This window comes from Oncorhynchus keta, chromosome 25 (assembly GCF_023373465.1).
Source record: "Oncorhynchus keta strain PuntledgeMale-10-30-2019 chromosome 25, Oket_V2, whole genome shotgun sequence".
NCBI classification, from domain to species: Eukaryota; Metazoa; Chordata; class Actinopteri; order Salmoniformes; family Salmonidae; genus Oncorhynchus; species Oncorhynchus keta.
The window spans coordinates 40,010,436-40,033,126 of record NC_068445.1 but is presented as its reverse complement, the minus strand read 5'-3'; the positions used below and the strand labels follow the sequence as shown (position 1 = coordinate 40,033,126).

The following is a 22,691-nucleotide window of genomic DNA, read 5'->3' as shown; positions in this document are numbered from 1 at the left end:
CTATGTTTATATGTTTAGTAACTATCTTTGAAGAGATTGGGTCTAGATATCTAATTTACATACAGTACATTTACATAATGGCAAATAAAAGTATGTGAACCCTTTGTAATTTCTGCATAAATTAGTCATACATTTTGATCTTCATCTTAGTCACAACAATAGACAAACACAGTGTGTTTTAAACTAATAACTCACAAATAATTGTATTTTTCTTGTCTATATTGAATACCTAATTTAAACATTCACAGTGTAGGTTGGAAAGATTATGTAAAACCCTTGCATTTAATAACTGGTTATCTGACCTTGCAGATAATTGTACGTGTGGGATACAGAGAAGATGTAGTCATTCAGAAATTATATTAAACAATATTATTGCACACAAAGTGAGTCCATGCAACTTATTAAGTGTTAAGCACATTTTTACTTCTGAATTTATTTAGGCCGTAACAAAGTTGTTGAATACTTATTGACTCAAGACATTTCAGCTTTCCATTTTTAATTAGTTAGTAAAAACATAAATCCACTTTGACATTACGGGGTATTGTGATGTCACGATGGGGTATTGTGATGTCACGATGGGGTATTGTGATGCCACGATGGGGTATTGTGAAGTCACGAAGGGGGATTGTGATGCCACGATCGGGTATTGTGATGTCACGATGGGGTATTGTGATGCCACATTGGGGTATTGTGAAGTCACGTTGGGGTATTGTGAAGTCACGAAGGGGGATTGTGGTTGTCACGATGGGGTATTGTGAAGTCACGATGGGGTATTGTGAAGTCACGATGGGGTATTGTGATGCCACATTGGGGTATTGTGAAGTCACGTTGGGGTATTGTGAAGTCACGAAGGGGGATTGTGGTTGTCACGATGGGGTATTGTGATGTCACGATGGGGTATTGTGATGCCACATTGGGGTATTGTGAAGTCACGTTGGGGTATTGTGAAGTCACGAAGGGGGATTGTGGTTGTCACGATGGGGTATTGTGATGCCACGTTGGGGTATTGTGAAGTCACGAAGGGGGATTGTGGTTGTCACGATGGGGTATTGTGATGCCACGTTGGGGTATTGTGAAGTCACGAAGGGGGATTGTGGTTGTCACGATGGGGTATTGTGATGTCACGATGGGGTATTGTGAAGTCACGATGGGGTATTGTGAAGTCACGATGGGGTATTGTGATGTCACGATGGGGTATTGTGAAGTCACGATGGGGTATTGTGAAGTCACGATGGGGTATTGTGATGCCACGTTGGGGTATTGTGAAGTCACGATGGGGTATTGTGATGTCACGTTGGGGTATTGTGAAGTCACGATGGGGTATTGTGATGTCACGATGGGGTATTGTGATGTCACGATGGGGTATTGTGATGTCACGATGGGGAATTGTGATGTCACGATGGGGTATTGTGATGTCACGATGGGGTATTGTGATGTCACGATGGGGTATTGTGATGTCACGATGGGGTATTGTGATGTCACGATGGGGTATTGTGATGTCACGATGGGGTATTGTGATGTCACGATGGGGTATTGTGATGTCACGATGGGGTATTGTGTGTAGGCCAGTGACAAATAATCTCTATTTCATCCATTTTAAATTGAGGCTGTAACACAACAAAATGTGGAAAAATTCAAGGTTCTGAATGCTTTCTGAAGGCCCTGTAGATAACATTTTATTTGGGGGAAAAAATATTTATTATTTTACAGATAGAAAGATTTGAAAAAGTATTTATCCACAATCTGCTCTGGACAAAATGCTGGACTTCATCCAGTGTCCAGAAAAAATGTATTTGTGCGATATGCAAATATGTGCATATTTAATGAGCTATTGCCTCATTTGCATGTTGTAATAAAATATTTCATAACATGTTTAACCCAAAAAAGTATTATATTTTGGTCTACATTCAACTGGTAAAATGTGATTATTATTTGATTAAGGGGAAAAATTGCCCTATGAGTGTGTGTTGCCTGGCCTTAAAGTACTAGGTTTTGCCCACTAGATGCTGCTGTTTTTGCTACTGCCACACCCTTTTATCAATGTTGCTTGTCTCGTGAGCACAATATTTGCTTTACAACTTTGGGTAAAAAAACAATCAATTAGCTCATGTTGAAAATAATAATAATAATGTCATCCTCAATTCAAGCCAGTCCTCCAAAAAGCCAAAGCAGTTTGTCCTTCTCTTAGGTTTAATCTAGGTCCAGGAAATGGCCCCTGTGTTTGGGATTTATTCCCTTTAAAAAAAAGGTGTGGATTAGACCATCCCTGGTGAACAAGCAAATCATTAGGCTACAGCAGATATAATGGCTTCAATGTTATGGTCTCTAAAGGTCTTCAATGGTAAAAGTCCAAAGCACATACTGTATAGTGTTTTACAATGGTAATGGTATGGGTTTGATGGTAAATTACATTAAGCAGGACATATAAAGAGGTGTTTTAATACTTTTATTGACAAACAGAAACCCGCCATGCAACAGTCACTAGTCCATTTCTCAATAGATTTGTTTGGGGTTGTAGGAAAAGTCTTCATATGAGAATTTCACCATAGGCATAGCCCTCTCAGAGAGCTGCCATTTGTTGGACTCTTCAAGGTGAGTTGGGTTGAAGCATTAGCTGCTAAGAGAAGGAAGAACTCAATTGCTTTCATGGAGGACTGGCTTGACTTGAGGATAACCACACAATTTATTTGGATTAAAAGCAAAAGCTATTGGTATTCTACCCAAAGTTGTACATGTTGTGATCCATTGAATAAATGCAAGAGACCAGCAAAATTGATAAAAGGGTATGGCAGTAGCAGAAACAGTAAAATCTAGTGGGCAAAACCTGGTACTTTAACATTCATTCATAGGGGAAAATGCTAATTTGGCAAATTTATCTGAACAGAGACAAAAAAACATAATCAAATTCACTAAGAATACATTACATAGTATGAATAAACAATACTCCAAGCCGCAGCTTCATACTACTTGTCAAACATAAATCACTGATGATGTATACTGGATGTTGGGGTCCTTGGATGGCTTTTGACCATTCATTTAGATACCTTAATCACTGTTTAGAAGAGGTTTGGTCCAAATCAGATATTGGGTACACTATTTATTTAATATTATATGAATCCTATAAATTGAAATGGCCAAATTGGGTGCAATAAATTAGCTTAATTTCTCAGTGTTCAAATTATCTTTCAACAAAATAATGTTTCAGGAATGTTAATCCTCTGTTTCTAACTATATAAATAGTTTCAGAACAATCTGAGATGGTGGGAAGTCCTCTTTCTGGTGCTTTTTGAGGTGGAATTACTCTGTGGACTAAAAACACACAGTCACACATATACACACACAGTCACACACAGTCACACACAGTCACACACAGTCACACACACGCTCCAATGTCATGGCACACAAAACATGTCAGTCATACAAACATAATAATTAGCAAAAATGTAACCGGTCATATGCATCTATTAACCATTACCATACTAATACTACAAACAAACTGAACACGTTTGTCTGACTTCGAGGCACACCAAACTGCCCCCGAAACTAACATTCTAGGCTAACATCTCAAATCACTTTACATTACCATTTTTTAAAACAGTTTTGTCATTTAGCAGATTCTCTCATCCAGAGCGACTTACAGTTAGTTCATTCATCTTAAGCTAGCTAGTTGAGACAACCACATATCACAGTTGTAGTCAGTACATTTTTCCTCAATAAAGACGTTATCAGCAAAGTCAGTGCTATTAGGAAAATAAGTTTAAAAAATGCATGCAGTGGGATAAGACTGAGATGTCTTATTTAAGATGATCTTTGAAGAGGTAATCACGCCCTGATGAGGAGCACTATGCTAATATTAACAATAAGCTAATGTTAACACTATGCTAATGTTCCAAACTGCTCCGAGAGAAGAACTGCCAAGGGAATAACAACAGGCCACCACATGCTGAGAGAGAGAGAGAGAGAGAGAACAATAAATCTGTTTTCAGTTATAACAGCAGAATGAATCTACTGTCAGAGTTCCAAACCTCACGGCCAAGAGACAGTGACTTCTTGAAGATGTAATTAACTGAAGATGTTATAAAGCCAGTTGGATAACGGGTTCTTCTCAATCTGTTTTTGCTTCCTCAACACTTGTTGAGAACCAGAAAGAACACTACGTTCTAGCTAGCATTTCTCCAACAGGAAACACAAGTTCTGCAAGTTGATTATCCTGTTATGACATAAGACCAGCCTATGTTTAAATCTACCTGTAGACTGTCTAAGACAAGTCAACTAAACTATGATGCAAAATGTAGTACACACTGAACCCGAAGTAACAATGAACAATAACTGGTTAGCATCTCCGTTTGTGACCTTCAGTACAATTAAATCAACAATATACTGAGATGGTCAACAAAGCAGGCATTTATCTATAAAAATATAAACGCAACATGTAAAGTGTTGGTTCCATGTTTCATGAGCTGAAATAAAAGAACCCAGAAATGTTCTATATGCACATAAAGCTTCTTTCAATCAAATTTTGTGCCGACACACATGCTTAAATCCCTGTTAGTGAGCATTTCTCCTTTGCCAAGATAATCCATCCACCTGATTAAACAGCATGAGCATTACGCAGGGTCACCTTGTGCTGGGGACAATAAAAGGCCACTCTAAAATGTGCAGTTTTGTCACAAAGCCACAGAGGTCTCAAGATTTCAGGGAGTGTGCTATTGGAATGCTGACCGCAGGAATGTCCACCAGAGCTTTTCCCAGATAATGAAATGTTCATTTCTCAACCATAAGCCACCTCCAATGTAGTTTTAGAGAATTTGGCAGTATGTCCAACCGGCCTCACAACCGCAGACAATGTGTAACCACACCAGCCCAGGACCTCTACATCTCCCCTGTGCACTCAGGGTGAATTGTGGAGTGGTAACGTGCTTAACTATGCCGCTGCTATAAACTCTGGGTTTAAAATGGTGCAGTTCACACATATTTAATTGTTGAGAAATAAATAAAGTAGGAATGGAAAGCTGGGATCCCCCTCTTTTAACAAAGACCATAAAAACTACTATTTTGCCCACGATTGCAAGAATTGTTGTGCATTGACTGCTTGTCAGAATGCATGTTTTTCTTCCTGTGGCACTCCTAACTTGCATGCGCCTCAAGATAAATATTTATCTTGAGATAAATATTTATCTTGAATAAAACACACAACAATGAGCCAACTAGGTAATTAAATAAACTGTTCTACTGTGGGGTTGTCAGATTGTTGTAGTCATCACTCGTTTTGTTTGCAGAGGACTGTTCTACCATCTTCAACCTGCTCCTCAACGCAGCACCACAGCTACACGACAGCAGCGGAACCCCTGGTGCACAGATATCTACATACACAACGGGAGAGAACGGCTCATAATAATGGAACGTAGCAAATGGAATGGCATCAAACACCTGGAAACCATGGAAACCATGTGTTGTATTTGTTACATTCCACTGATTCCGCACCAGTCGTTACCACGACCGCATCCTCCCCAATTAAGGTGCCACCAACCTCCTGTGATACACACAGGAAGACACATGAAGAAATAAACACACTCTATATGCATGCACACACACACACACTATTGTGCACACACACATATGCACCAGTGAACATATGCAAATAAACATGCACACACAAGGCCATATAAAAACACTCAATGCATGTATAGATTCAAAACATAAACAACAAACAAACAAACAACAAACATAAACAACAAACACAAACGAACAGAAAACAACAAACAACAAAGCCTAACAACAAACATAAACATAAACAACAAACATAAACAACAAACAACATACATAAACAACAAACAAAAACATGTATGGACACCTGAATAAATATAAACACACAATAATGGACCACAATTTACACATATATAAACAGTAACACTTTCCATGTGGTTTGTTCCAGTCCCTGTTGCAGTGCATACCCCCCTCACTCTCTCCTCAGTCCCTGTTGCAGTGCATACCCCCCTCACTCTCTCCTCAGTCCCTGTTCCAGTGCATACCCCTCTCTCTCTCCTCAGTCCCTGTTCCAGTGCATACCCCTCTCTCTCTCCTCAGTCCCTGTTCCAGTGCATACCCCTCTCTCTCTCCTCAGTCCCTGTTCCAGTGCATACCCCTCTCTCTCTCCTCAGTCCCTGTTCCAGTGCATACCCCCCTCTCTCTCCTCAGTCCCTGTTGCAGTGCATACCCCTCTCTCTCTCCTCAGTCCCTGTTCCAGTGCATACTCCTCTCTCTCTCTCTCCTCAGTCCCTGTTCCAGTGCATACCCCTCTCTCTCTCCTCAGTCCCTGTTGCAGTGCATACCCCTCTCTCTCTCTCCTCAGTCCCTGTTCCAGTGCATACCCCTCTCTCTCTCTCCTCAGTCCCTGTTCCAGTGCATACCCCTCTCTCTCTCCTCAGTCCCTGTTCCAGTGCATACCCCTCTCTCTCTCCTCAGTCCCTGTTCCAGTGCATACCCCTCTCTCTCTCTCCTCAGTCCGTTCCAGTGCATACCCCTCACTCTCTCCTCAGTCCCTGTTCCAGTGCATACCCCTCACTCTCTCCTCAGTCCCTGTTCCAGTGCATACCCCTCTCTCTCTCCTCAGTCCCTGTTGCAGTGCATACCCCTCTCTCTCTCTCTTCAGTCCCTGTTCCAGTGCATATGCCCGCTCTCTCTCCTCAGTCCCTGTTCCAGTGAATACCCTCTCTCCTCAGTCCCTGTTCCAGTGCAGACGCCTCTCTCTCTCCTCAGTCCCTGTTCCAGTGCATACCCCTCTCTCTCTCCTCAGTCCCTGTTCCAGTGCATACCCCTCTCTCTCTCCTCAGTCCCTGTTCCAGTGCATATGCCCGCTCTCTCTCCTCAGTCCCTGTTCCAGTGAATACCCTCTCTCCTCAGTCCCTGTTCCAGTGCAGACGCCTCTCTCTCTCCTCAGTCCCTGTTCCAGTGAATACTCCTCTCTCTCTCTCCTCAGTCCCTGTTCCAGTGCAGACGCCTCTCTCGCCCCTCAGTCCCTGTTCCTGTTCCACTCTCTCGCCCCTCAGTCCCTTCAGACATGAAGTTCAGCAGCGGTTTCCTGTACTTGCACAACGGGTTTCCTCAATCTCTGCCCTTCTTTATTGACAGAATGTGCACTTTCACATGGTGTCTGTCAATGAGTTCATACTGTATGTTTGACTACAACAGTCAAATAAATTCACGTGACAAATCTCACTCAATATATTCCTCCTCACATCTTAGCCCTACACTATGAAACAGGCCTGTAAGAAGAGGCGAAAAGCAGGTACAGGGAGTGAATGTTTAATAGCTGATGGACATGAAACGGAACAGGAACAGTGTCTGGACATGAACACTTAACAACAATTAATGGGGACACAGGGAACACCACAGAGGAACAGACAGATATACAGGGGGTTATCAACCACGGAAGGAATCCATGTGAGTCCAATGAGCGTTGCTGCGCATAATGATGGTGACAGGTGCGTGTAGATAAGAGTAGCCTGGTGCCCTGAAGCGCCAGGGAGGGGGAGGGGGAGCAGGCATGACAAGTAAACATTCACAGGACCAGACGGATTACCAGGACATGTACTAAATTACTTCTATGCTCGCTTCGAGGCAAGCAACACTGAAGCATGCACGAGAGCATCAGCTGTTCAAGACGGCTGTGTGATCACGCTCTCCGTAGCCGATGTGAGTAAGACCTTTAAACAGGTCAACATTCACAAAGCCACAGGACCAGACGGATTATCAGGATGTGTACACCGAGCATGCTCTGACCAACTGGAAAGTGTCTTCCCTGACATTTTCAACCTCTCCCTGACCAAGTCTGTAATACCTACATGTTTGAATCAGACCACCATAGGCCCTGTGGCCAAGAACGCCAAAGTGACCTGCCTAAATGACTACCGACCCGTAGCACTCACATCTGCAGCCATGAAGTGCTTTGAAAGGCTAGTCACACCATTATCCCAGAACCCCTAGACCCACTCCAATTAATATACCACCCAAACAGATCCACAGATAACACAATTGCTATTGCACTCCACACTGCCCTTTCCCACTGTGACAAAAGGAACACCTATGTGAGAATTATTTTCTCACATAGTGTCCTCAAAGCTCATCACTAAGATAAGGACTAAACACCTCCCTCTGCAACTGGGTCTTGGACTTCCTGACGGACCGCCCCAGGTGGTAAGGGTAGGCAACAACACATCTGCCACGCTGATCCTCAACATGGGGGCCCCTCAGGGGTGTGTGCTTAGTCCCCTCCTATACTCCCTGTACACCCACGACTGCGTGGCCAAGCACGACTCCAACACTATCATTAAGTTTGCTGACGACACAACACAACAGATGAGACAGTCTATAGGGTGGAGGTCAGAGACCTGGCAGTGTGGTGCTAGGACAACAACCTCTCCTTCAATGTGAGCAAGACAAAGGAGTTGATTGTGTTCTACAAGAAAAGGTGGGCTGAACGTTAACATTGACGGGGCAGTAATGGAGAGGATCGAGAGTTTCAAGTTCCTTGGTGTCCACATCACCAACAAACTATCATGGTCCAAACACACCAGTACAGTCATGAAGAGGACACAACAACACCTTTCACCCCCCAGGAGAGAGAGAGAAGATTAGTCATGGGTTGTCATACTGTTATAAATGATTCGGGAGACAGGTGCAGGAATGTGTAATAGTTTTTTTTTATTCAGCCCAAATTACGGCATGCCGTGTAAAGGCACGGGGACGAAGACCAAACAAACACATAACAAAACACAGGGTAGTAACCCCAAACAAACACATAACAAAACACAGAGTAGTAACCCCAAACAAAAGAGCGAGGAGTACCTCGAATAAATAACACAAGCGCACAATGATTATCATACGGGACGAAACCCGTAATCATCAGCGCAATCCACAAGGGCATGAAAGCCCAAAACACGCAGCACAGGTCCTAACACACACCAACGGATATAGTACCAATAATCGACAAGACCATGGTGAACAAAGGACACCTATATACAAATAAAATCAGTGGGACTACGGGCCAGGTGTGCACAATGAAAGTTCTAGAGGGATCCGTGACATGGGTCCCCAGATCCTAAAAAAGTTCTACAGCTGCACCATTGAGAGCATTCCGACTGGATGCATCACCGCCTGGTATGTGCTTGGAGCAAGCGCTTGGAATCTGACCGTAAGGCGCTACAGGTGGGTAGTGTGTACAGCCCATTACATCACTGGGGTCAAACTTCCTAACATCCAGGACCTACAGTTAAAGTAGGAAGTTTACATACACGTTAGCCAAATACATTTAAACTCCATTTTTCACAATTCCTGACATTTAATCAGAGTAAAAAAATCCCTGTCTTAGGTCAGTTAGGATTACCACTTAATTTTAAGAATGTGAAATGTCAGAATAATAGTACAGAGAATTATTTATTTCAGCTTCTATTTCTTTCATCACATTCGCAGTAGGTCAGAAGTTTGCATACACTCAATTAGTATTTGCTAGCATTGCCTTTAAATTATTTAACTTGGGTCAAACATTTCGGGTAGCCTTCCACAAGCTTCCCACAATAAGTTGGGTGAATTTTGGCCCATTCCTCCTGACAGAGCTGGTATAACTGAGCCAAGATTGTAGGCCTCCTTGCTCGCACACACTTTTTCAGTTCTTCCCACAGATTTTCTATAGGATTGAGGTCAGGGCTTTGTGATGGCCACTCCAATACCTTGACTTTGTTGTCCTGAAGCCATTTTGCCACAACATTGGAAGTATGCTTGAGGTCATTGTCCATTTGGAAGACCCATTTGCGACCAAGCGTTAACTTCCTGACTGATGTCTTGAGATGTTGCTTCAATATATCCAAGTAATTTTCCACCTCATGATGCCATCTATTTTGTGAAGTGCACCAATCTCTCCTGCAGCAAAGTACCCCCAAAACATGACGCTGCCACCCCCGTGCTTCACGGTTGGGATGGTGTTCTTCGGCTTGCAAGCCTCCCCATTTTTCCTCCAAACATAACGATGGTCATTATGGCCAAACAGTTCTATTTTTGTTTCATCAGACCAGAGGATATTTCTCCAAAAAGTACGATCTTCGTCCCCATGTGCAGTTGCAAACTGTAGTCTGGCTTTTTTATGGCGGTTTTGGAGCAGTGGCTTCTTCCTTGCTGAGCGGCCTTTCAGGTTATGTCGATATAGGGCTTGTTTTACTGTGGATATAGATACTTTTTTTTAGATACTTAGCTAGTAGTCAGCTAGTCACTGCTAGTGGGGTCATCAGCTACCTCTAGCATGGAAACTTTCGCCAGTCTGCACAGCGCGACTCAAACCAGAGCATATCTGACTTATTTTTCTCCATATCTCCGGATTCCTACCGCAAGCTTTTTCTTCACCTGGATCACCGCAGCTAGCTATCCGAGTGCCCACTCCTAGCTAACGTCCCTGTCTCGAAGCAAGAACCAATTAGCCTGGAGCTATCCTTGCCAGGCCAATCTGCTAAGCCAATCTCACCAGCTAGCCAATAGAGGTCCATCAGTCACTCCCTGGGCTACAATACCTATTTTGCCAACCGGCCCCAACCCATCATGACTGGACCACCGACGTGATCTGCCCGAGGGGTTTTCTAAACTAGCTCCGCCATTTCATCGTCCCCCTGAATGCCCATCTGTTAGCCTGTTAGCCGTGGCCTGCTAGCTGTCCAGATCACATTGGACTGTTAGCTTAAGAGGCTCATCTGACCATTTCTTTGGCCACCAAACCTATTTTGCCAATTGGCCTGGTTTACCACACGGAGCCCTGCTGATACGTCTGCCGACGTAATAGCACGAGTGGGTCAACCTCTCTTTCGTATCGTCTGAGATTCCCAAAGATTGGAAAGCCGCTGTGGTCATCACCCTCTTCAAAGGGGGAGACACTCTATATCCAAACTGCTACAGACCTATATCTATCCTACAATGCCTTTCGAAGGTCTTCGAAAGCCAAGTTAACAAACAGATTACCAACCATTTAGAATCCCACCGTACCTTCTCCGCTATCTGGTTTCAGAGCTGGTCATGGGTGCAGCTCAGCCACACTCAAGGTTCTAAATGATATCATAACAGCCATTGAAAAAGAGACATTACTGTGCATTCATCGCCGTATTCATCGACCTGGCTAAGGCTTTCGACTCTGTCAATCACCACATTCTTATTGGCAGACTCAACAGCCTTGGTTTTTCAAATGATTGCCTCGCCTGGTTCACCAACTACTTATCTGATAGAGTTCAGTGTGTCAAATCGGAGGGCCTGTTGTCCGGACCTCTGGCAGTCTCTATGGGGGTGCCACAGGGTTCAATTCTCGGGCCGACTCTTTTCTCTGTATACATCAATGATGATGCTCTTGCTGCTGGTGATTCTCTGATCCACCTCTATGCGGACGACACCATTCTGTATACTTCTGGCCCTTCTTTGGACACTGTGTTAACCAACCTCCAGAGTTTCAATGCCATACAACTCTCCTTCCATGGCCTCCAACTGCTCTTAAATGCAAGTAGAACTAAATGCATGCTCTTCAACCAATCACTGCCCGCACCTGCCCGCCCGTCCAGCATCACTACTCTGGACTGTTCTGACATATAATACATGGACAACTACAAATACCTAGGTGTCTGGTAAGACTGTAAACTCTCCTTCCAGACTCAAATTAAGCATCTCCAATCCAAAATGTAATCTAGAATCGGCTTACTATTTCACAACAAAGCATCCTTCACTCATGCTGCCAAACATACCCTCGTAAAACTGACCATCCTACCGATCCTCGACTTTGGCGATGTCATCTATAAAATAGCCTCCAACAGCACTCCAGCAGGTATATCTCATTGGTCACCTCCAAAGCCAATTCCTCCTTTGGCCGCCTGTCCTTCCAGTTCTCTGCTGCCAATGACTGGAACGAACTGCAAAAATCACTGAAGCTGGAGACTCATATCTCCCTCACTACTTTTAAGCACCAGCTGTCAGAACATCTCACAGATCACTGCACCTGTACATAGCCCATCTGTAAACAGCCCATCTAACTACCTCATCCCCATACTGTTATTTATTCATCTTGCTCCTTCTCTACTTGCACATTCACCTTCTGCACATCTACCATTCCAGTGTTTAATTGCTATATTGTAATTTACTTCGCCACCATGGTCTATTTATTGCCTTAACTCCCTTATCTTACCTCACCTTCTACTGTATTATTAACTGTATGTTTTGTTTATTCCATGTGTAACTCTGTGTTGCTGTATGTGTCAAACTGCTATGCTTTATCTTGGCCAGGTCGCAGTTGTAAATGAGAACTTGTTCTCATCTAGCCCACCTGGTTATATAAAGGTGAAATAAAAAAATAAAAACGTTTGTGCCCGTTTCCTCCAGCATCTTCACAAGGTCCTTTGCTGTTGTTCTGGGATTGATTTACACTTTTTGCACCAAAGTACATTAATCCCTAGGAGACAGAATGCGTCTCCTTCCTGAGTGGTATGACGGCTGCGTAATCCCATGGTGTTTATACTTGCATACTATTGTTTGTACAGATGAACGTGGTACCTTCAGGCGTTTGGAAACTGCTCCCAAGGATATAACAGACTTGTGGAGGTCTACAATTTTTTTCTGAAGTCTTGGCTGATTTCTTTTGATTTTCCAATGATGTCAAGCAAAGATGCACTGAGTTGGAAGGTAGGCCTTGAAATACATCCACAGGTACACCTCCAATTGACTCAAATGATGTCAATTAGCCTTTCAGAAGCTTCTAAAGCCATGACATAATTTTCTGGAATTTTCCAAGCTGTTTAAAGGCACTTAGTGTATGTAAACCTCTGACCCACTGGAATTGTGATACAGTGAATGATACGTGAAATGATCCGTCTGTAAACAATTGTTGGAAAAATTACTTGTGTCATGCACAAAGTAGATGTCCTAACCGACTTGCCAAAACTATAGTTTGTTAACAAGACATTTGTGGAGTGGTTGAAAAACGAGTTTTAATGACTCCAACCTAAGTGTACGTAAACTTCCGACTTCAACTGTATATACTGGTGACTAGGCGGTGTCAGAGGAAAGCCCAAACCCTTGTCAAAGACCCCAGTCACCAGGTCATAGACTGTTTTCTCTGCTACCGCAGGGCAATTGGTACTGTAACGCCAAGTCTAGGACCAAAAGGCTCCTTAACATCTTCTACCCCCAAGCCATAAGACTGCTGATCTACCCCCAAGCCATAAGACTGCTGATCTACCCCCAAGCCATAAGACTGCTGATCTACCCCCAAGCCATAAGACTGCTAAACAATTCATCAAATGGCCACTGGACTATTTACATTCACACTCCCCTCCTTCCATTTGTTTTTTACGCTGCTGCTATGCTGTTTATTATCTATGCATAGTCACTTCACCCCTAAATCTATAAATTACCACGACTAACCTTTACCCCCGCACACTGACTGAGTACCCCCTGTATATAGCCTTTTTTTTGTTATTTTAGTTGTTACTTTATATAATTTTTTTACTTTAGTTTACTTGGTAAATAGTTATTGAACTACACTGTCGGCACATGTGACAAATAAAGTTTGATATGATTTGAACTTCCATTCTCTCAGGCACAGGGTACAATGTATGAATTTATGATTGGATCAGAATCCCTGTTATAATTATTGGCCATTACAGAGAATTAAGTATAACCACAAGTCCAAATCCCTATCTCCATCCATGGCTAATTTTGGAACGATTTTACCTAGCTAACAAGCCACAATGAGATACAAAAATTCAAGTTTTCTGTCATTGACGTTTGCCTTCTGATGTGATTGGTCTGAAGCCAAATCCAAACTGACTTCCCTTGACACTTTTTTTGGTGTGCCAGGACCATTCACAGCTGAGCTCTCTCTGTTTAGCTCAATGCTAATTGGCTATTATTTTATTTTAAAAGTATATATAGGAGGCCAAATGCTCACTGGCTTCCCTTGCATTCAGTGCTACAGACAGCAACAATGTCATACTCTTTTTGACCAGATATCAGAGCTGGAATGTGGATCTAACTAACGCTAGTTAGCTTTAGTAAAACCTGAGTAGATCTAGCTAGCTTTGTAGTTCACCCCTCCGATATCATCAGAAGGCTATAATAATAATAATAATAAGTCTTTAGTTAGGAGGAAACTCACCTCATCCACCACCAATGTGCAGCACCCACTTGTACACAACTTGACTCATCAAAATGCTTACTTGTGTCTGGGTTATCAAGAACAAGTTAGAAGCTATATGTTTGTGCTACTTCCTCCACAACCAGGAAAACAGAATATGTTTTGTGTCACTGCCTCACAAACATCCGTGTAACATCACATATTATGAACGGAGAAAACAGGGCTGTTATATAAAACTGGTCGTTATATAGAGTCGAGTGTATAGAGCTCCAGCTGTGTGTGTGTTTTCATTTGAACTGAATGGTGACAGTCTCAATTCCCTTTTTTCTGTCTGTCAGTCTATCACAGTCATCACTGTTTCTGCTGGCACACCCTGTAATGTCAGAGGCCATTAACAGCCACGCATAAAGTCTGTGATGTGTGTTTGAGAGAGAAAGAAAGTATGACGGCGAGGCAGACCAACATGTCTGTAAGTGAGAGAAAGAAAGTATGACGGCGAGGCAGACCAACATGTCTGTAAGTGAGAGAAAGAAAGTATGACGGCGAGGCAGACCAACACGTCTGTAAGTGAGAGAAAGAAAGTATGACGGCGAGGCAGACCAACATGTCTGTAAGTGAGAGAAAGAAAGTATGACGGCGAGGCAGACCAACATGTCTGTAAGTGAGAGAAAGAAAGTATGACGGCGAGGCAGACCAACACGTCTGTAAGTGAGAGAAAGCCAAAGTATGACGGCGAGGCAGACCAACATGTCTGTAAGTGAGAGAAAGCCAAAGTATGACGGCGAGGCAGACCAACATGTCTGTAAGTGAGAGAAAGCCAAAGTATGACGGCGAGGCAGACCAACACGTCTGTAAGTGAGAGAAAGCCAAAGTATGACGGCGAGGCAGACCAACATGTCTGTAAGTGAGAGAAAGCCAAAGTATGACGGCGAGGCAGACCAACATGTCTGTAAGTGAGAGAAAGCCAAAGTATGACGGCGAGGCAGACCAACATGTCTGTAAGTGAGAGAAAGCCAAAGTATGACGGCGAGGCAGACCAACATGTCTGTAAGTGAGAGAAAGCCAAAGTATGACGGCGAGGCAGACCAACACGTCTGTAAGTGAGAGAAAGCCAAAGTATGACGGCGAGGCAGACCAACACGTCTGTAAGTGAGAGAAAGCCAAAGTATGACGGCGAGGCAGACCAACACGTCTGTAAGTGAGAGAAAGCCAAAGTATGACGGCGAGGCAGACCAACACGTCTGTAAGTGAGAGAAAGCCAAAGTATGACGGCGAGGCAGACCAACACGTCTGTAAGTGAGAGAAAGCCAAAGTAAGCGCGGGCCCGATTCAGACTTTATGCCTTTCTGACACACTTCTCAGTAGTTGGTGTTCAGACTTACCTTATGAAGGTGCGTAACAGGCTTCGCAGGCGTGGTTCCTTGGAAATGCTGAGTAAATAAATTCAAACGCTTAAAAAGTTCTCACTTGCTGGCCTAACAGATTTTCTTGTGGAGTTTTCATTCAATATGGTTTTCAGTACATTTATCTTAAGCCGTCCATTTAAATATGGTGTACCTTTAATTAGAATTTTGTCCACAGACTCAATAGAATACATGGAGAGAACAGCTTGAGAATATTATGGACCAATGAATGAAAGCCATCTTAATATATACATATTAGTCTCTGTTTCAGAACCAACTGGTAGATTTAAAAAATACTCTGATTTTGTAGATTATTTAGGATTATGAAAGTATTTATGAGTCATAAAAAACTGGTTTGGAGAGCCTTTATACACAACAACAAAAAATTATGGTTTGATTAATTCTGAAAATGTCCATTCCTTAATCCATGGTAATGTTGGAATATTAGTGTACATAGAATTATAATAGGGAGAATAGTGTACAATAGTAGACTATAGCCTCATCTATTGCCTGTGCTAAGCATTGAACTGTGTGATGACACTGCTAAGTATTGCACCATGCGTTGGGTTCCAACTGTTATGGCTTGGTCTGCGCTCTGCTCCACAACCATTTCATTGGCCTACATGTCTTTTCTTATATCATCACCTGCTACTAATGATCCTCAGCAACAACCACATGACACACTATGCTCATGCTTAAGCTCAAGGTCAGAATATGCATAGAAAGAAAATAGCATAAAAAGGGAATTCCATTTAAGCAAGCTTAACTCGGGTCGGAATCAGGCCCAATGTGTGTAATTCCATTGAAACCCAGATGTGCTCCACTCCTCCCTCCCTACACACCCCCAGGACAGGGTGTTAGTAGTGAATACTGTTCTCTCTCTCTCTCTCTCTCTCTCTCTCTCTCTCTCTCTCTCTCTCTCTCTCTCTCTCTCTCTCTCTCTCTCTCTCTCTCTCTCTCTCTCTCTCTCTCTCTCTCTCTCTCTCTCTCTCTCTCTCTCTCTCTCTCTCTCTCTCTCTCTCTCTCTCTCTCTCTCTCTCTCTCTCTCTCTCTCTCTCTCTCTCTCTCTCTCTCTCTCTACAGGACAGGGTGTTAGCAGTGAATACTCCACCTCTCTCTCCCTCTCTCGCCCCCTCTCTCCCTCCCTCCCTACACGCCCCCAGGACAGGGTGTTTTTAGTGAATAGTAGAGTGATCTATCCTCCTTCCGTCAGTTGGGGGTCCTGCACACTGGGCATTACTGACTCAAATGAACGATTTGACTCTTTTGACTGAATGAGTGGAATAGATCAGAGTCAGCAAAAAGAGCCGAACTTCCCATCACTAGTACCAAAATAAAATATTAAGTAAATTTAGGAGAGAAAGTGATATCATGAAGACAACATAACTAAAGTACCTAATAGTTGGGCAACAGGCTCTATATCACTTTTACGTAACATCAAACCAAATATGGAGTTGTTTTAAAGTGATTCCCCTGCCCCCCTTCACGTCCATAGAGTTTTAGCTAGCGGTGGCTAAAATTAGCTACATTTGTAGTGGTTGTTTAAAAAATACTTTTATGGTAGGAAAAATCTAACATCATGTTGTAAAATAGTGAACTACCCCTTTAGCCATTGCCATTGCATTGGGTACAAACAGGGTGGAGTGGGGCATTGCACATGCAAGTTCACATGTAACAAGTACACTGAAATGCAGATAACATTTGAAATGCCCTCCTTGTCTCTTTTTTTCCCTACTTCACATAACATTTCACATTTATTGTGCATTGTGGGACCTAAACCGTTTTAATCACAATAAAAAATGTAATGCTTCTTCAAAATAGGCTACACATTTGAACTGCCGTCGAGCTAAATCCAAAAGTAACCAAGTCAACATGAAAAACAAACCGAAGAGTATTCCTAGAATGTAACTAAATGTTTCCAACGCAAAAAAAAACAGACCTGCATAAAATGCTGACTACGCAGTTATCACGCACACGTTTGCATAGGTGGCGCGCAGGAATATTGAAATCCTGTTCTTTCACGATATGAAGGCATAACATTTGCAATGATTATTCACAACTTTCTTAATATACCAGCATTACTAGGCTATCCCTCACGTTTGGAACAAAAAGTTCAACAACACAGAATGGGGAAACCAAGAAAGAGAGAGTGAGAAGAAATAATTATTTTTTGCGAACACAAAAGAGTGGGTGTGTACTCTACTCTGCCTTGTAGCCATGCTGTACTAGAATCCAAGGATTGCAACCACGAGCCACCAACACACACACACACACACACACATACACATACATACAACTCGAAAAAGAAGTTATGAAATAATTATCCAAATAAAGCCAAGCAAAGATCATTGTGAAGCAAGTGGTCGGTCTACTTCATTCGAACCTGTCAACCAGCTGATCACACAGAAAACAAGTAGTGCAAATTGAAAGGCTTGTTGTATTTACTGTATTTTGCACGAGAATACATTCGATCTTTAAACGAATTCACAAGGAAAACATAGGTCTACTGCCCCATTAATAAACCAATACATTGGCAGAATATAGGCTTTATCTAAACATAACAATCTAACGAATTTACATTTAGCCCATGGAACCGACTTGGCGGGAGAGCGACATGCATTTTACCTTTGCTAGACCTGGGTTGCGAAATTACCGTCGTTTTCCATAGCATTAACAACTGAACTCTATTAAATGCCCTCCGTTCCGTACCACTTACATAACGTATTGTGCAACATCTTCCCATGGATCAGGGATGAAATCACGGTCTGATGGACATTTAACAAAGTCTACGTGCTGAGATTGGAACATTTTGTTCTCGACCTATTGAGGTCATATATTCTCTCTGCAAATTGAGTAAAAAGCTTTGATCTAAGATACATTCAGCTGTTTATAAAACCTAGTGGGGGTTCCGTTTGTTTTGAAAAAGCTTTCTGGAGTGACTGGGTTCAAACAATCCCTAATCCAACCAGTGCGTCCGAGATGCTGATCAAACTTGCTCAATAAACGCACAATAAAACTACCGATTTATTCACCCATACAAAACGAGTGCGGCGCGTAAAAGAGCCGTAAAATAACAATATAACTCACGTTCGTTCTGTTGAAGTATGTTTTCTCCGCGAATAAGTCTTTTATTTATTTAAATTCCGTACGTAAACATCAGTGATGGTATTATTATGTGTTGGGCCTACGTAAGTCTGTGCTTGCTTTAGCGCATGCTCGCCTCACATTGCCCGGTGCAGTTACCCATAATTGCGTGCCCAAGCGGCCAACGGGAGATGAGTGCGCACGCACAATCTCGTTACATAATCGACTTTGCCTGCAGTCAAAATACATTTTAAAACATTTAAATGACCCCAAAAGACAATACTTATTTTACTTATCTTCTGTTTGATGAATTATCAGACTAATAGCCTATTGAATTAGAAAATATTAAAATAAAAATATTTATATAGGCTGTTAATGTCACAACATATAAACTATTCCACGAAATATTTTGTAAATTGATATATTGTTAAACCTCTCTAGCCAATCAGCATCGCCTATTACTGGGCGATAGCCTGCCTCTTTGGTGGGGGTAATATCTGATGTGTCAAAATAATGATTTCTGATTATATCATTACAATGTAATTAAAATGTGAATGAATTCAGTCATCTCTTCAATGAAGGTATTTAAAAAAGGCTCAAATAGCCGAGAAAATAATCCAATAAAAGCGTACATAGCAAGACATTTGAGTGACCTGAGTCTGACGATTCCTGAAAAGGGAAACAGGAGAGACAATACAACAGCGAAAAGGGATTTTTTTTAAATGACAAGAAGAATTTATCAACACATGTTTCCATGTCAGATGTTATTGATGGGTTTTCTCTAAATCAGTTAAACTGTGTAGGGCGGCAAATACTAGTTGTTCAGAGCGTTGTGCCAGTAACCCGAAACGTCGCTGGTTCAAAACTCCTGTAATCGCTCTGGATTAGAGCGTCTGCTAAATTACTCAAATGTAAATGAATGCAACTATAACTTCCTGTCAACACACATTTATTCTATTTAAATGGAATTGATCAACGATCAATCACACAAACTACCTAATTTTCATGTTTGAGAATATTTCAATGTCATTATTCCTTCATCACCAAATTTTACAGTTGGCACTATGCATGGTACACCCACACAGACAGCGTGGTGAAGAAGGCGCAGCAGCGCCTCTTCAACCTCAGGAGGCTGAAGAAATTTGGCTTGTCACCAAAAACACTCACAAACTTTTACAGATGCATAATCGAGAGCATACTGTCGGGCTGTATCACAGCCTGGTGCGGCAACTGGTCCTCCCACAACTGCAAGGCTTTCCAGAGGGTAGTGAGGTCTGCACAACGCATCACCGGGTGCAAACTACCTGCCCTCCAAAACACCTACTCCATCCGATATCACAGGAAGGCCAAAAAGATAATTAAGGACAACAACCACCCGAGCCACTGCCTGTTCACCCCGTTATCATCCAGAAGGCGAGGTCAGTACAGGTGCATCAAAGCAGAGACCGAGAGACTGAAAAACAGCTTCTATCTCAAGGCCATCAGACTGTTAAACAGCCATCACTAACATTGAGTGGCTGCTGCCAACATACTGAATCAACTCCAGCCACTTTAATAATGGAAAAATGAATGTAATAAATATATCACTAGTCACTTTCAAATGGCACTTTATATAATGTTTACATACCCTACATTAGTCATCTCATATGTATATACTGTACTCTATACCATCTACTGCATCTTGATATAATGTATCACTAGCCACTTTAAACAATGCCACTTTATATAATGTTTACATACCCTACATTACTCATCTCATATGTATATACTGTACTCTATACCATCTACTGCATCTTGATGTAATGTATCACTAGCCACTTTAAACAATGCCACTTTTATGTGTTTACATACCCTACATTACAGGTAGCATTCTCCTGGTAACCGCCAAACCCATATTTGTCCATCAGACTGCCAGATGGGGAAACGTGAGTCATCACTCCAGAGATTTCAGGAAGCTCTCGACGAACAGTTCTTGTGCTGACATTGCTTCCAGAGGCAGTTTGGATCTCGTTCGTGAGTGTTGCAACCGAGGTCAGACGATTATTACACTCTACACGCTTCAGCACTCGGCGGTCTCGTTCTGTGAGCTTGTGTGGTCTACCACTTCGAGGCTGAGCCGTTGTTGCTCCTAGACATTTCCACTTCACAAGAACAGCACTTACTGTTGACCGGCTCTAGCAGGGCAGAAATTTGATGTACTGACTTGTTGGAGAGGTGGCATCCTATGACGGTGCCACGTTGAAAGTCATTGAGCTCTTCAGTAAGCCCATTCTACTGTCAGTGTTTGTCTATGGAGATTGCATGGATGTGATTTTATATACCCGTCACCAACGGGTATGGCTGAAATAGCTGAATCCACTCATTTGAAGGGGTGTCCACATACTGCTGTAAATATAGTGTATCACATGATTACAACAGTATGTAATTGGTCCTTCTGTAGCTCAGTTGGTAGAGCATGGCGCTTGTAACGCCAGGGTAGTGGGTTCGATTCCCGGGACCACCCATACATAGAATGTATGCACACATGACTGTAAGTCGCTTTGGATAAAAGCGTCTGCTAAATGGCATATATTATTATTATTACAAAGAACCATTGCATACCACTTCAACATAAACTAATACATTTGAGGGATGAGGGTTGCGAGGGAAATGCAACCCCACTCAAATTCATGGACAGCTCTCCAGATACAAGACTGTAAAGAATTTAAATAACCGTTGAACAGATTCCCAAGTCCCAGACTGTAGCTTTAATAATTTGTAACGGTCTGTTAGTTTCTCTCTGTTTGATCCCGAAGACTGTATAAAATAATGTTACCACAAGATGGCAGCACTGGCACGTAGCTGGCCCGTTTGCAGGTGAAGAACGACCAACAGACCAGCCGCCTCTCTGCCAACAGGTGGGGATGTCGATCCAACAGTTGAAAGGCTGCAGAACGTTAACTCAGCATTGGCGTTGTTCAGACTGTCAGTCTCAGCTCGAGTCTCAGTACGTCTCCCTTCACCTCGTCCTCACAAAAGGAAACATATTCCGAGAATATAAACCTTGAAAATCACATCTCTCTGGTGTCCCATTACTTAAATCTTTAGGGTTGTGTGTGTGTGTGTGTGTGTGTGTGTGTGTGTGTGTGTGTGTGTGTGTGTGTGTGTGTGTGTGTGTGTGTGTGTGTGTGTGTGTGTGTGTGTGTGTGTGTGTGTGTGTGTGTGTGTGTGTGTGTGTGTGTGTGTGTGTGTGTGTGTGTGTGTGTGTGTGTGTGTGTGTGTGTGTGTGTGTGTGTGTGTGTGTGTGTGTGTGTGTGTGTGTGTGTGTGTGTGTGTGTGTGTGTGTGTGTGTGTGTGTGTGTGTGTGTGTGTGTGTGTGTGTGTGTGTGTGTGTGTGTGTGTGTGTGTGTGTGTGTGTGTGTGTGTGTGTGTGTGTGTGTGTGTGTGTGTGTGTGTGTGTGTGTGTGTGTGTGTGTGTGTGTGTGTGTGTGTGTGTGTGTGTGTGTGTGTGTGTGTGTGTGTGTGTGTGTGTGTACAGAGAACGACATTCAATGGAATTCTGAATAACTTTTTCTAATGACCTGCATTTCATGGAATAACATTTGGGGACCAGTACCTTTATGCCACAGTTGCCATAATGTAGTCGACTAGGGCAAAGCACAACATTTCATTTGTGAAATACAAATAACTGAGAATAAATTGAGAGTGGAACCAACCACCTCATGTTGGTATAGTAGACCTGTCCATAGCAACATCAATAGACCTGTCCATAGCAACATCATTAGACCTGTCCATAGCAACATCAATAGACCTGTCCATAGCAACATCATTAGACCTGTCCATAGCAACATCAATAGACCTGTCCATAGCAACATCATTAGACCTGTCCATAGCAACATCAATAGACCTGTCCATAGCAACATCAATAGACCTGTCCATAGCGACATCAATAGACCTGTCCATAGCAACATCATTAGACCTGTCCATAGCGACATCAATAGACCTGTCCATAGCGACATCATTAGACCTGTCCATAGCAACATCAATAGACCTGTCCATAGCAACATCATTAG

The 22,691-nt window shown here is 42.6% G+C and overlaps 1 protein-coding gene across 13 annotated transcripts in view; it reads right to left on the bottom strand.

Annotated features, from left to right (window-relative positions):
* The window catches only part of LOC118358589 (ectoderm-neural cortex protein 1-like), a 90,996-nt gene extending 72,203 nt beyond the window's left edge, over positions 1-18,793 (bottom strand). For 12 of the 13 annotated variants that reach the window (XM_052479388.1, XM_052479389.1, XM_052479377.1 and 9 more), the window contains exon 1: positions 18,181-18,265. In XM_052479388.1, the coding sequence (XP_052335348.1) occupies positions 18,181-18,226 (46 nt within the window). In that variant the 5' untranslated portion in view covers positions 18,227-18,265. Of the gene's footprint in view, positions 1-18,180; positions 18,266-18,642 lie in introns of those variants that run through there. The other variant, XM_052479379.1, reaches the window with a different exon arrangement.
* Between the last annotated feature and the right edge of the window lie 3,898 nt (positions 18,794-22,691).